The 13,837-nt window shown below is 39.2% G+C and overlaps 2 protein-coding genes across 6 annotated transcripts in view; one reads left to right on the forward strand and one right to left on the reverse strand.

Annotated features, from left to right (window-relative positions):
* Positions 1-361: 361 nt before the first annotated feature.
* LOC109634168 (uncharacterized) lies at positions 362-10,458 on the forward strand. 4 transcript variants are annotated; one of them, XM_020094468.2, is made up of 6 exons: positions 362-544; positions 3,071-3,161; positions 3,333-3,504; positions 4,622-4,742; positions 4,828-4,923; positions 6,909-10,458. In XM_020094468.2, the coding sequence occupies exons 2-6, from the start codon at positions 3,096-3,098 to the stop codon at positions 7,276-7,278; spliced, it is 825 nt and encodes a 274-aa protein (XP_019950027.2). In that variant the 5' UTR covers positions 362-544; positions 3,071-3,095; the 3' UTR covers positions 7,279-10,458. The 4 variants fall into 4 exon arrangements, 3 of the variants coding, with proteins under 3 accessions (XP_019950027.2, XP_019950028.2, XP_069381151.1); XM_020094469.2 differs by having other exon boundaries at positions 4,834-4,923; XM_069525050.1 differs by lacking the exon at positions 4,622-4,742 and having other exon boundaries at positions 3,333-3,535.
* The window catches only part of radil2a (Ras association and DIL domains 2a), a 29,061-nt gene continuing 24,180 nt past the window's right edge, over positions 8,957-13,837 (reverse strand). For both annotated transcript variants that reach the window (XM_020094128.2, XM_020094126.2), the window contains exons 14-16: positions 11,578-11,705; positions 10,622-10,761; positions 8,957-10,530 (exon numbers count right to left, since the gene is read on the reverse strand). In XM_020094128.2, the coding sequence (XP_019949687.2) occupies positions 10,434-10,530; positions 10,622-10,761; positions 11,578-11,705 (365 nt within the window). In that variant the 3' untranslated portion in view covers positions 8,957-10,433. The remainder of the gene's footprint in view (positions 10,531-10,621; positions 10,762-11,577; positions 11,706-13,837) is intronic.

A 13,837-nucleotide genomic window follows, 5' to 3' on the forward strand; every position in this document is an offset into this window, starting at 1 on the left:
TATTTGTCTGTGCTGGGTATGGTCAGAATTTTGGTTTGTGATATCTATATATCTTTTCACAGGTTGCCTGTAAAACACATTGAGAACAAAATGGACTGATGGAAACAACAATCACAACATTGTAAAAATATTCCACTAATTAAAAAATAATAATTCATGTTCATCAAACACTTCATCTCATCTCAAATCAGCATGTTACTGACACCTAGTGGACAAACGTGTCCTTTAATTTCACTGCAGATTTTCAAACTATTATATTTTGTTGCAGATGACCTAGATTGAAAAATCTTTCCTCTGCAAAAACAAAACCTTAACTTCTCTTTCATTCCCCTTTCGTTCGTCAACCCTCCCTATAAACCACTGCTTGTTTGAAAGGACCTGTTACCTTAGCAACTGATCAACACAGTGATTCAGCTCCAGGCCGAAGCAGCACAGGAAACAAGTTGTCAAATATCCAACATTTAAAAGAAGAAGAGGAGGACACGTTCAATGATGAGCCACAATTTGAAAGCGAATGAGTCACATTCCCAGATCCTCACACACGGTAAGACTCATGCATCTGTTACTCACTGATGATCAGATATCAGACATGATGTCATGCATGTGATTGATCATTAGAACAGGTCTAAACCAATCAAAGCTGATTATAAAGCTACACTCGTTTACACTGGTCTCCAGATTCTTAATAATATTGTTATATTTCTACATTTCAACACATTTCAGAGGGAAATGTTGTTCTTTTTATTCCACCATGTTTATCTAAACACTATGAAATGAATTTGCAGGGCTGTGATCATCTGTGTGGAGGAACCAGGGGTAAATTATGATCTGTTATTACATTTTAACAGCAGAAACCAACCAATGCTGTGGTGGGATGATAATTATAATGTTGTCTCAGATTGTACCTCAATGGATACATGTTGAACTGACTGGAGAAATCCGTAAAAGGCTATTCAACTGAAATACTCCTAAAATAATCGTTGATGAAACCTGTTCATCCTCCTTCATATTGTTGTGACATTGACTCTTTATTTTGAGTTTTGCTTGTTTAAAAGGAAACACCCGTGTTCTTTTTAATCCAGCAGAGGGCGCTGAAACCACACACATGATGAGTTAAACTGCAACAATGTCAGGAGGCAAAGGACAATTCAAAATGAGTAGAAGCTGTACTTTTGTTATAGAACGATTTACTTTCTATGAGCCCTACAGAGGATGATGAAATACTACATTAGGTATATAAACGGAAACAGAAACATTATTTAAAATATACAGTCAAATAATTAATATATATACAATATTATATATAACATATAATATCCCTATATTACATGTTATATATAAAGAAATATAAAGATATAAATTGTGATTTGTGAATGTAGGCTACACAAATAAAGTTTGATACATTATTGATATTTTCTATACATACTTGATATTGTTACTTCCTCCAGGATCAAATCAATTTATTGAATCAGTGTTCACAGACGTCAGTTTTCAACACTGACCAGTTTGTAAGAATACTTTTACATACTTTTACTGGAGTAACGTTCAGTTTGAGAGTTCTACATTTAATGGAGAATATCAACACAGAGGTTAAAGGATCTGAATACTGCTTCCACTTCCAGAGTTTTGTCTGAGTCTCCATGAGCGACTGCAGGAAAGCGTTCTTGAATTCTGCGTTGCTTCAGTGCACACGTTGACACTCGTAGTAAAAACTGACGGCCCTGCCCTCGGCCCCCACCCTGCTCTCCACATACCAGCAGTGCACCTGTGCTTCTCCATGTGAAGAGGGGTGGTTGGGAGAACCTGAAATCTACTTTGAAGTGATCTGCTTGTTGTCGGGACATAAATATGCATGAGACTTCAGCAATTTTACAACAGCAAAGATGAAAGGCTCTCATAGAGTCCGTTTTCTCACAGGTTGAGGTCAAATCCATTTTTTTTTTAAAAGGTGTCCTTGTTTTTATTGTGTAGCGACTTCAAGGTGTTTCTGAAGTTTCATTTTTATCCTCAGAAACTTTGGCACATTACAGAAACTAGAAAGTTGTGTTGTTAGTGTACGAGCACAAACCATATATCACTTCATTCCTATAAAAGCCTGTAGATATACACTTTGATGTACTGTCCTTGAACTTAATATTATGTTGTTTTTTGTTTGAAGGCTCTGAGGTCAGTTTATGTGTCTTTCTAGTTATGTTGTGTTTTTTATGGACATATTGTGTCTTTTTGAAATGATAGTTTCAGTGTCTCCTGGTGGTCATAATGCATCTGTCATTGCTACTCTTTAAATACTTTTACTTTACATTTAAGTCAAGTTTTTTTTAAACACCAAGGGTGATTTACTTTTTGAACAACTTTATAATAATGTACAACTAATACTTTCCTCATCTCTACCCCAGTACAGCTTGTATGAACATAATACTGTATATTGAATATTAGGGAAATGAGTTCATCTTTTAAGCACCATCAGTAAATCAAACTTTGTTCTGATGGGCCCTCCCACCAGGCCAGTCGTCACTCCAACACCTCTGTCTCCAGACAGGATATCCTGTCTGATTCTGAGGGAGGGGCTGGATCTCAGGAATCCTCATCCCAGCCCTGACACTGGGACGTGGACTGGGTCTGAGTCTGAGGAAGCCTGGGACAGTAATGAGCTCACTTTGCCCTCGTCGTGTTTAACTGGTCACCATGCCTTTGTTTCCTGTCTTCATTGTTTTAGACGAGCAGGAAGGATGAGACATTGCGGAACCATCGAGGCTATTCTTTCTCGTTGTCACTCTGCTGCTGTAATGGGTGATAGTTGGAGTTTTGCTGGATTACTCACTCGATTGGATTGTAAATTAGTCCAGTGATTCCAATCCACAGTTTCTTGGGGGCTACATGGAAACATTGTGATGTAGTTTTATAAAAAGTTTAGAAATCCATGTTATTTTTTGAATCTTAATCTACTAATGATTGAAAACCACATGTTAAAAGTATATTAAAACGTTTTACTGAGATAGTAGTTCAGATAGATAAAAGTGATTCCCAAATGGTTTTGAACTTACTTTCCTCATATCTCTTGTTAACACAGAGCTGATGGTCCTAGACAAGACATCATGATGAAAAAGAAAAAGCAGCGTCCCACAAAACCGACCAAAGGAGGACGAAAGAAGAAAAATAAAGTATGAGTCTAAACATAGAATCATTCATCTCATTACATCATAGCCAAGTGCAAATTAGACACTACATCCAAAGTTTATTTTCTTTTTAAATGGGAAAATGTCCAACTTTACTTGTTGTCAACCCTGGCCAGCGTTTCTATCACATGTAAACTTCATGAAGCATTTTTACAGGTTTCCATGGACAAAACCCACGAGGAGCTCAGATCCAACAGGCCAGAGTTTGAGGGTTTCCTGGATCAGATGATTCAGTGGTTTTCTGATCATCAGCAGCAGGTTGATGAGCATTTCAGTCCCAAGGACGCAGACCGAGGTGGATCAGTCAACCTGAAGGATTTCCAGCTCGGTATCTACTCCACACATTCATCCTCAAATCTGTGAGATAAACGTCCACCCTGTAAATTGTAAACTGTAAATTATAAACTAAAGATCTGTCGGGCTCAGATTGAGACTCTCGAATCATTTCTGCTCCAGCACCTTTGAATGTCAGATAAGGATAACCTCTAAGGAAAGACAGATTAGGGAAAGATATGCGGGACAGTGTTAACCAAAAGCCACAGTGTGGTTGTATTGAAGCATTTATGCAGGGTACTGTGAATCAGACTTTTGATAATGGGAGCAGTGGCTCATTTCCTCTCATCCCCTCCCAGATAAGAGCAGCTGGCTCTGGGAAACTAAACCAGGACAATGTCCCCTTTGTCTGTCAAACTTCAGACACACAGAGTAAACTCTACTTTTGTACTGAAGAGCTCCAAGAAGCTCAGACCTGCAGGACAATACTGTAGCTCTGGAGTTGATTCACTGAGAACAACTTTTCTCACAGGAGACGTTTTGACATGTCACAGCAGCAAAACAAAGGAATAAATACATATTAGATACTGAATATTTATTACCATTATTATCCATTACTATTACAGTTAGTGGAGGGATGATGGATGGGTTCCATTTAGCTGCTCCAGTTTTGAAATATAAATATATTGTTTGAAAAATTATTCAAAATTGATCACAGCAGAACTAGCTAAATATTTAAAAACCATGGAACAACGGTGGCTGTGGCTGAGGGGGGTTGGGTGGTCTGAGCAGAAGGTCGGCGGTTCGATAGTTAGCTAAATAGTTGAACCTTAAGTCATGGATAAGTGTTCACTTAACAGAAAGTGGTGTGAAGTTTCTGAGACAAGACATTTAAAAGAAACAGAAGCGTAAATAGCTTCTCACTTTTTTGACATTGCAAACAAAACATTTGTAAATATTCCCTTTAAATTTCTAAGCCTGCAGACAATAACTGACTTTTTAAGAGCTTGAACATGATCAGAAACCAGTGAGCCTTTTATGAATGCATGTTCCAGGAAAGAGTTTAATGTTGATTTAAGGGCTTTTGTAAGAATGATTCATCAATTTACACATAATGTGCAAACAGACCTGTTTTAAACTCCATCATCAGAAACTCGAGTGTCTCTCTGCAGGTCTGATGAGCTTGGGCGCCCCCTGTCAGCAGATTCAGCTCCACATGTTGAGTGAGCTGCTGAAAACCAACTACAACACAATCACTTACCAAGACTTAAAGAAACAATTACAGAGATTAAGGTAAAACTAAACATTTACTTTGCTTGATATTTGTGCAATATTGTTTGTTAACAGCGTGTTTGTGTGTTCGTTTGTCGTCATTAAGTCACAGCAGCGCAGGGGTCGACACTCTGATGTCAGAGGACGTCTCCGGTTTGAAAACCTGTGATCATGATCGGCCAGTAAACCCTCACAGAGACAGGTATCTACTCCACAACAACACGAATGAAGAAGAAATACAAATTAATTTATAATCTATAAATCACTTGCTCCATAAATGAACTGAAAACCTGAAGGCCCGTTTTTTTGTTTTGTCTGACCAACTGTTCAAAACATTACAATTTTGACTTGGTCGTGTTGTAGGATCATGAAATACAGAAAATTAGAATCTGAGAAGATGTAGCTGTCAAATATTTATCACTTTTTTGGAAAAAATTAAACAATCAGTGACCCAAACAAATTATTTAAGTACCCTATATATTTAAATATCTATAAAATATATTCAGCACAATATCATTGGGTTTTTTTCCCTTTTCTTTCCCATTAATCATCTCATGACCCCTTATATTTATCTTGTGACACCTTGGTTTGAAATCACTGCACATAACTAACTCTGTATAAAGTATATAAATCCCACTGTTGCTTTTATTTAGAGCAAATGAGAGAAACAGATTCAGCATCATGTAAAATAAGATAAAGCCACAAAACCAGACATTAAATGTGTCCCAGGGAAAAAAAACACTTGTCTCTGTGATGGCGTTAAGCCACAAACTGCAGCGTGTGTGAGGTTAACCAGAGTTATTTCTGACCTCCAGCTATCAGCAGTAAATCACACTGTGACCCACCTCCTGCAGTCTGATCCCCAACGTTTCAGCTCGGTGACCCGACAGCTTCACAAACACAGGAGACCTCACTCAGGCCTTCAGACAGGTGCTGGTGCCTTGTTTCAACTGGCTGCCATAATTGTTTGTGTGCGTGTGTGTGTGTGTGTGTGTGTGTGTATGAGACAGTATAGCTGCTACATTTTACATCTTACTGGTGTTTGTTATTGCATTTCAAAAAAGAAAGTCCAATATAGTGCTTAAATTAAATGGTTCATTTGGAAAATATGCATTAAAATGTAAAAATCAGGTCTCTGGCTGTGTGAAGGAACATGATGAAGACACAAAGCAAACACTGGGGGGTCAGTTCTCAGAGGAGTAAAATGGCAGCTTTTATAGAGACAGGTCCAGGTGCACGCTGTCAGCACAGGTGACCTGAAGAAACAAGGTGCACCCTGGGCTGCGTCCAGCTCAGACAAAGGTTGCAAAACATTTATTTAAATGTAAACAGTGGTGTGTTTCACATACAACAGAGCTCTAACACGGATAACATGGATTTAAATATTATGTAAACACCAAGCAGAAGCTGCTGCAGAGAAAGTCCACAAATGAATGTAACTATAAACTAAACTAAACTGTGTTTCCATCCACCTGTGGAAACAGGAAAACAGGGAACAGGACATTTTAAAGAAAAAATATGGGGAAATGGCAAATCACAACTCTTGGTGAGAGTCAGTAGTAAGTTGGTGTCTTGATAAAAATAATTTCTCCTAATATTCACATACTTGTTCAGAAAACAAATACTAAACAGGGTGAGACATCAGACGCCTTTATTGTGAAGATTAGTCCTGGAGATTCAGTCGTTCTTCTGCAGCAGACATTAAGAGAAACCTTTGACTCATTTCATTCATTTAGAAAACACGTTGGTTATGAGGCAAATCCAATAAAGTTTATTTCAAGAAGAAATTCTTTGGTCGGTTTGATGTAAATATGTAATAAAGCTATTACATTTTTATGAATCAAAATTAACAAACAAGGATTTTCGAATTCTCACAAAAGTAATTTTCAAAATAATTCATTAAATTGTCAAAAATATTTTTCTGCGTTGTTCATTAGATTTGTCTTCATGCAGAATTACTGATTTATCTTTTTAGAAAGTGCGGTTTTGTTTTGCGCCTCCGTAATCATCTCTTTATTAAACAGAGCACATTTGATTTGACTGAGCAAAATGTGAACTGAATGTTATGTGCAGATATGAAAAAGACATTCCAGGGTTTATGAAACATGTCATGTCAGGTTGATTTGTGATTTATATCATATTTGTATTCTCAAAGCTTCACAAACTCTTGTTGTCACCTCCACACAGGTTCATCCGTCTGACTGTCAGACTCATCCCCTTCGACTCCTTCACGGAACATCCTGCCAACTTTGAGGTGGTTCTGTCGAGCAGCTGCAGAGTCTTCAGTCTGATCCGGATCATCCAGGACCGAGTCGGTATCCAGACCTCCAGGCTGGATGTTTTCAGGAGCAGAGCGGCCGCAGAGGAGGTCCGCCTGCCTCCAGAGAGCTCCCTGGAGGAGTGTGGCTTCAAAGGAGGAGAAGAGGAGCGACCTCCGGAGGAAACGGTGTACTACGACTACAAACTGGAGTTTACAGACTGTCCGCTCCTCAACTGTGATCACTACTTCAGGTCCAAACCAGAGTCTGGGGCCAGGACAACCGGAGACTGTTGGTAAAAGGGTTTTGGCCACTGCTCCACTCTGGTTAAAATATTCTAACAACTACTTCATGTTTCAGGCGTTTACATTCACGTTTCCAAGAGAATTGATTTTGGTAATCCTTTAACTTTCATTCTCATGCCATCGTGCCTATCGTCTGTAATTGTGGCTTGAATGTTTTACAACCATCTGTTACGTTCATGTTCGGCTCAGGATGAATTGTAATTTGATCTGTTGACCTTCAGTCTGGTGCCATTATCTCGTCAAAAGTTGCATTCTATAAGATATAAAGGTACTTTATCACGATCAGTCTGGTTGTTGTGGTTTAAACTGGTTTGTGGACCCATGAAATGTAAGTTTAAGTTCATGTCAAATTCACCGTCAAAATCATTTACTCGTGTCTGAACACGATAAATATTTACCAGGTTGGTTGTTCAGACTTTACAGGTCCAGTGTAACGATATCAGGAGGATATATTGGCAGAAACAGAACATAATATTCATAATGATGTTTTTGTTCATGAACAATCATCTTAAACTAATGATTGTTGTGTTTGTGTTGAGTCTGCTTTGTTTCTACAGCAGCCCAGAATGGACAAACCAGCCACTGGCTCTAAAAAGAGCCTTTTGATTTTTCTGTGTTACCTGAAGGCCACCATAGACTCCCCTACACACATAAAGAAGCAGAGTGAGGGGAGGGGCAGTCAGTTGCAATCTGCAACCTAACCCCTAGATGTCACTAGATCCTGCACACTGAAGCTTTAACCTTACATTTCCGACATTGTCAACATAAATATCAAATGTTTCCTTTGACTTAAACTTTGACAAATAGCTTTAAATTTGATCTGACGGAACCCTCTGAAATAACATCACGTCTCTGTGGTATGTGTTTATATATAGCTCCTCCTCTCAGCTCCTTTACTGTCATCTGTTAGTAACTGGAAAACTTGTTTGTTTGATCCAACTTATTCGTTGTAGCTTGACGAGGATTTGTATTTGCAGGGGTTAGAAGATTTTTTTTTACTAACCAGTGAACTCTGATAAACTTCCACATGCTTTTAAGTCTTAACGGCCTCTTACCGAAAAAGGATTTGACTTATGAGGCTGCTGTTAGTAAGTTCTGAAGCGGCTCTCTGACTAAATTCCACGCTTGAATCTACATCAATCAGTCTCCTGTATGGATGAATAAATATGAACATGCATCTCAAGCAGCAGTTCAGAAGTGATCACTGACGCCTGCTGTGAAAACACACACTTCTCTGCACAATCAGGAGAGTTTGGTCTTAAAAGAGGATTTACTGTGTGTCTGAAAGCAGCAGGCAGCTTCACACTCAGCACCTTGTGGCCTGTTTTCACTTTAATTACACACTTATGTGTCTTCACAGGGATGTAATTTTAGCCAGAGTGTTCAAATCTTTATGCCAGCATAAAGCAGTGTTTTCAGTTGTGGCCTCAGGGGGCCACAGAGGTTCAACTGTGCTGTGTTGGAGTCAGTGGAAAGTGCTTGGCTGGTGGAAACCACACAGCAGCTATAAACAGCGGCTGGTGGTGTCCGCTAAAGCGTGCCATGCAGCCGACACACCCAGCAGCCTCCCCGCTGCTCCACCCAGCACAAGCTTTTAAATCCCAGCTGCACATGTAATTCACTGCAAAACCTTCTGCAAAACCACCAGTGTAAAGTCAACAAGAGAGCAACGTTTTCAGAGAGAAAATAGTCATTTATTCAGAAATACTGCTAAACATAAATATTTAAAAAATTGAATACTTTTTGTGTTTCAATAAAATTGAACTTTACTCAAACACTGTTTACGTTTGGGATAAAAACAGACTTCAGGCTTCAGGAAGTAGTAGTTTGCAGTAGATTGTAGTTAATGAAAAAAATCACATAAGCTCACAAAAGGCTGTTGGTTGATTGGATTCTAACTTCATGATTTGGACCCAATCTACAGACTGAAAAGCTTTTAAGGAAGGTCCCTCAATATTTATTAATAGATGTTTCTACAGAGGAAGTTCATTTCAGACTGTCGCATTTTAAAAGAATGTCTTTCATTTCTGAAACTTGAGCTAAAATACAAACTTATGGCAGTGTTTTAGTTTTATGAAAATATATATTTGGCGTTATCGTCCAGTTGTTTTCAAGTTGTGAACACAACACAGACATTTCATCACCTTACAACTTGCATATTTACACATCCAGCACTTACAGAACATTATCATTAGTTAGGAGTCGTGCTTGTGTCCCACTGATGAATACAAGTCCCATATTTACTCTTTTATCTCTGTGTTTGGTCTCCACCACCTCTAGATGGATTCTTCTAAGCTCTTCAACAGTTTCTGCATGATGTTTGATAATGAACAGTGGTTTTTTAGCAGAAAAAGACACTGTGATGGTGGTGAGAGTGAACTGAGACAAAAGGTTTCATTCAGACACATCTTAACGTTTGCATGACACTCACTGTACAGCTTCATAAAGATGAGGGAAACTGCAGATTCCCGTAATTCTCTGGATTTTCTGAAAACAAGAATATAGTCTATGTGATATCATCTGCATTTTCATGTGTGTTGGATGCAGAATGCTGATCCTGCCTTAACAGACTAAATGACAGGGTAAGATGTGTTTTTTTTATTTAATCCTGTTACAGACATTTTAAAATAGCCGTAAAAACCATTATTTAAGCCATTTACCCAGACATGAACGATCCTGCAGCAGCTCCTCAGACAGAATGCTGTTTTCAAATGGATGTTTTAAGTCTGCGAACAGCCACAGACAGTTATTTTCCTAGTTGGTTTATGAGCACAGAGAGAAGCCTGACACAGGTTGTTTATAGGCCAGAAAGAAGCTGTGACTGCAAAACAACCTTTTAAAAACGTATCCTCACCCTCGGTCTGCCCACAGTCTGTGTTTGGTATAAGCAAAATGAGTCAGTCGTGCTGCTTGGGCTGATTGTCTTGATGCTTTTTACACACACACACACACACATGCACGCACACACACACACACACACAGCTCTACTTAACAATTACTCTGAAATAAGAAGAAGGGAGTGTGTTTTCCTTTGGTCGGAGAATCCATCCTCTGACAAATACTGACTTTGGATGCAAGAGGAAGGATGAACCCGACGTCCTCCAGGATTCCCAGATGCATTTAATTGTCCCCCAACGTTTTATTTTTCTTCAGCATTTAGTCGAACCCTTGCTGCTCGCCTTTGAGTCGATCTTAGCGATGAGCAGTCTGAGCAGGTCTCCTGATGATCGAATCAGTTCTCTACCACTGAAATGAAAACACAAGACACTGGTTGGAAACACAGCATCACTGAGAAGAGGTCAAAACATAACGTAGACCTGCTTGTATTGATACTCACATGTTATACTCCATACCGACCAAGCTGATGCCATTAACAGCAAGGATGCGATCGCCCATTCTCAGTTTCTGACACTGAGCTGCAGGAGAGTCGGGAACCACTGACTTCACATAAATCCCACTCATTCTAAGTGGCGTTTTCTATAAACAGGAAAAAAGATTCCTGTTATCTGCAGAGACTGTACAGTGTGCACACTGAGGTAATCACTTCCAGACATTAGTGTTGATTAGATAAAATAAAAAAGGTAAAATATATAAATGTACGTCTTATTTGTTGATTTGTGTCCCAGTGTTAGACAAGAAGCTTAACATCTGTCGTACCTAAATGACGAAGGTGAGATGTTGATGTGAAAGAACTGATGTTGGACAACTTTGACTTAACCTCCATACTGTGGTGTTGACGGAAAAAGTTAGTTTTTTTTCCAACAACAATAAACACAGCACACCAATAGCTGTTGAAATGTTTAATATAAGTTGTTAAATGTATGAACTGGACCAATACACGGTCTATGTATCCAAATGTTATTGGGAGAGGAAAAATGTTATTAGAATATCTAACATTTCTAACGCTATAAACTGTCTGATTAAGATTCTGTTGATGATATTTTAAGAGCTGCTCTCCTGTTAAAATAAAGTGTATCATACCAGCTCTTGCCCAAGAGACTGAACTGTATGATCATCATTGTGACAACGTGTGTCGCTGTGTAGTTTCAGTGTGTTGAGATCAAATCCCTCCACTATGGTTTGATTTGATTCATCTCTTACATGAGATCTGAGCAGCTACACAAGGTTTTTCTTTGCTACTCTTGTGGATGTAACTGTTTGAAACCATGAGACTCCTGAAGCCTCTGATCTGAAACAATCCACATAAGAGCTGAACTCTGTAAACTGCTCAAAGCAGAGTAACAGAGGAGAGAGGACTGAGTTGGTGGAGGATGGGTAATATCAGGACCGTACCGTTCCATCTACGAGCGCCAGCCCAAGACCATGAGGTCCTCTGTGAAGCTCCACCATGAGCACCTCCTCTCGCTCCTCTTCTTCTTTTTCTTCCATTTTTTCTTTCTTCTTCTCAACACATCCACTCACTGAAAACAGAGAAACACATAATCATATCAAATAAATGTACTATTAGATTTGATTAATAATATGCTGATTTAGTTCAAACATTTGGAGACCTCCTGTGTAACAGCAGGGAATATTGTATACACAATTAAAACACAATTATGCTCACGACTTAATGGCTGTAGTGTGAATACATTCAAACATCCACAGGTAAGTGTGATCCTGGTCAACATTTAAAAATAACAAAAAAGTAATGATATAAATGTGCCAGGAATGTTTTTAGATCAACCACTGATTATAGATTGCAGTGAATTACTCTATCTGCATTCTACCCGTTAACACTGACGTCTGACCAGCCCACTAGACACATTGGTTTGTGAACTACCACCAAGCCTCAAGTTTGGCATTTTGTCCAGTGCCATCTTGGTTTTTTTTCGAAACCAGAAGCAACCATTATAAGAGGAGCAGGGGTGGAGCCCGACTGAGAGCTTGAGGACCATGATTTACAAAATGACTGGAAGAAATCAGTGGCCTATTTTTTTAAAAAGAAAACAGATTTCAAGCACTTCTGTATTGGCTTCACTTTCAAGACCCAGAGTCTACGTCTGATTTTATATTATAGTCTATGGTGGAAACACAATGACTCTCAAAACATGAGTAGCAACTGGTAACAACAGTAGAGCTCCATGATCATTTTCAATATTGACTTATCAGCTGCTGAACAGTTAAGTCAAAAATACTGAATACAAGTTTGCAGTGTGATGCCTTCGAATGTCTCAAGTTTAAAGACATATTGTACGAATGGTGGCAGGACAGCAAACTAACCATTCACCTCCACCAAGGAGGTTATGTGTTCGTCGCCTGTGTCTTTCTGTTTGTTTTATCTGGTTAGCAGGGTAAAACAAAAGCTACTGGATGCATTACCACGAAACTTGGTGGTAGGATGTGGCATGTGCCCGGGAAGAACTCTTTCTCAAACATTGTGAGATTCTGAGACAGTTTTGTGACCAGATTAAGTGTTTGAAGCCTTAATTTAGCCTCTGAGTTGAATTCAGATGTGAAACATGATGCTGTGGACACGTCACCATGCTCACGGAACACAACCTTCCCAAACACCCTGCTCCCACCCTTGCAGCTCCTGCTCCCACCCTTGCAGCTCCTGCTCCCACCCTTGAAGCTCCTGCTCCCACCCTTGCAGCTCCTGCTCCCACCCTTGCAGCTCCTGCTCCCACCCTTGCAGCTCCAGCTCCCCTGCTCCTCCTCACCACCAGCTTCCCTCTGCCTTTTCCCAACATGCAGCCCGTCTGCCCCCCACGCAGGACCTGACCCGAACAATGCGCCCAGCCTCCCCCCGATTAAGATTCCACGCACCAACCCAACTGTAAATTCCCATGACGGATCGGCCACTGCTCTTTTCTTTCCTGACATCACCACCTCTCTGTAACTCTTGGGGCCAGATTAAAGGATTACCAAACTTTGAAAATAACATTAGCTGTGAGCCAAAACCACAGAGGTAGGTACGCTGTGAGCCGATATAACAGAGTTCCCATCAGGGTGTAAAAACCCAGCACTTTCCTGAAATAATAAAATGATGTAAACATTCAATTCATTAAAATAGTTCTATGGTTCTCTGAGGTATAGAATTAAACTGTATTAAAAATTATAAAATATTTGTCAAATAAAGAATCCCCAATAACAATTTTAAAAACCCTAAATAAATAGCTACGGGAGAATATTGTAAATAAGGTATAATAATTCATTCTCATGAGAAATTATCTCATATTGGTTCAAAATATTGAACCTGAAAATATTTTAAAGTTTAATTTTCCTGCTTTAAATTACTTAATATTTGTCCCAATAGGACAAGTATAAATCCTGAGATGGTGCCAGATGGTTTGTTTACGTATAATCCTTAAACCCTTTAAGCAAATTACTTTTGATAAAAGTATTAACAGAGAAAACACAAAGCAGCAAGTAACCAATGAGAGTGAAGATAAAGAAAAATCCCTCTGCTTAAACCCCCACTGTTCGTGCACACAGCCACACCAGGGGGTCTGTTCGTGAGCACGTTAACACAGGTTGAACCTCTTAATGAACAAACAAAATCACATGCGATGAAAAGTGGTTTTAAAGCTCAGGTTCAGCTCAGAGTCAC

Source organism: Paralichthys olivaceus, chromosome 5, assembly GCF_024713975.1.
Source record: "Paralichthys olivaceus isolate ysfri-2021 chromosome 5, ASM2471397v2, whole genome shotgun sequence".
In the NCBI taxonomy this organism is placed as follows: domain Eukaryota; kingdom Metazoa; phylum Chordata; class Actinopteri; order Pleuronectiformes; family Paralichthyidae; genus Paralichthys; species Paralichthys olivaceus.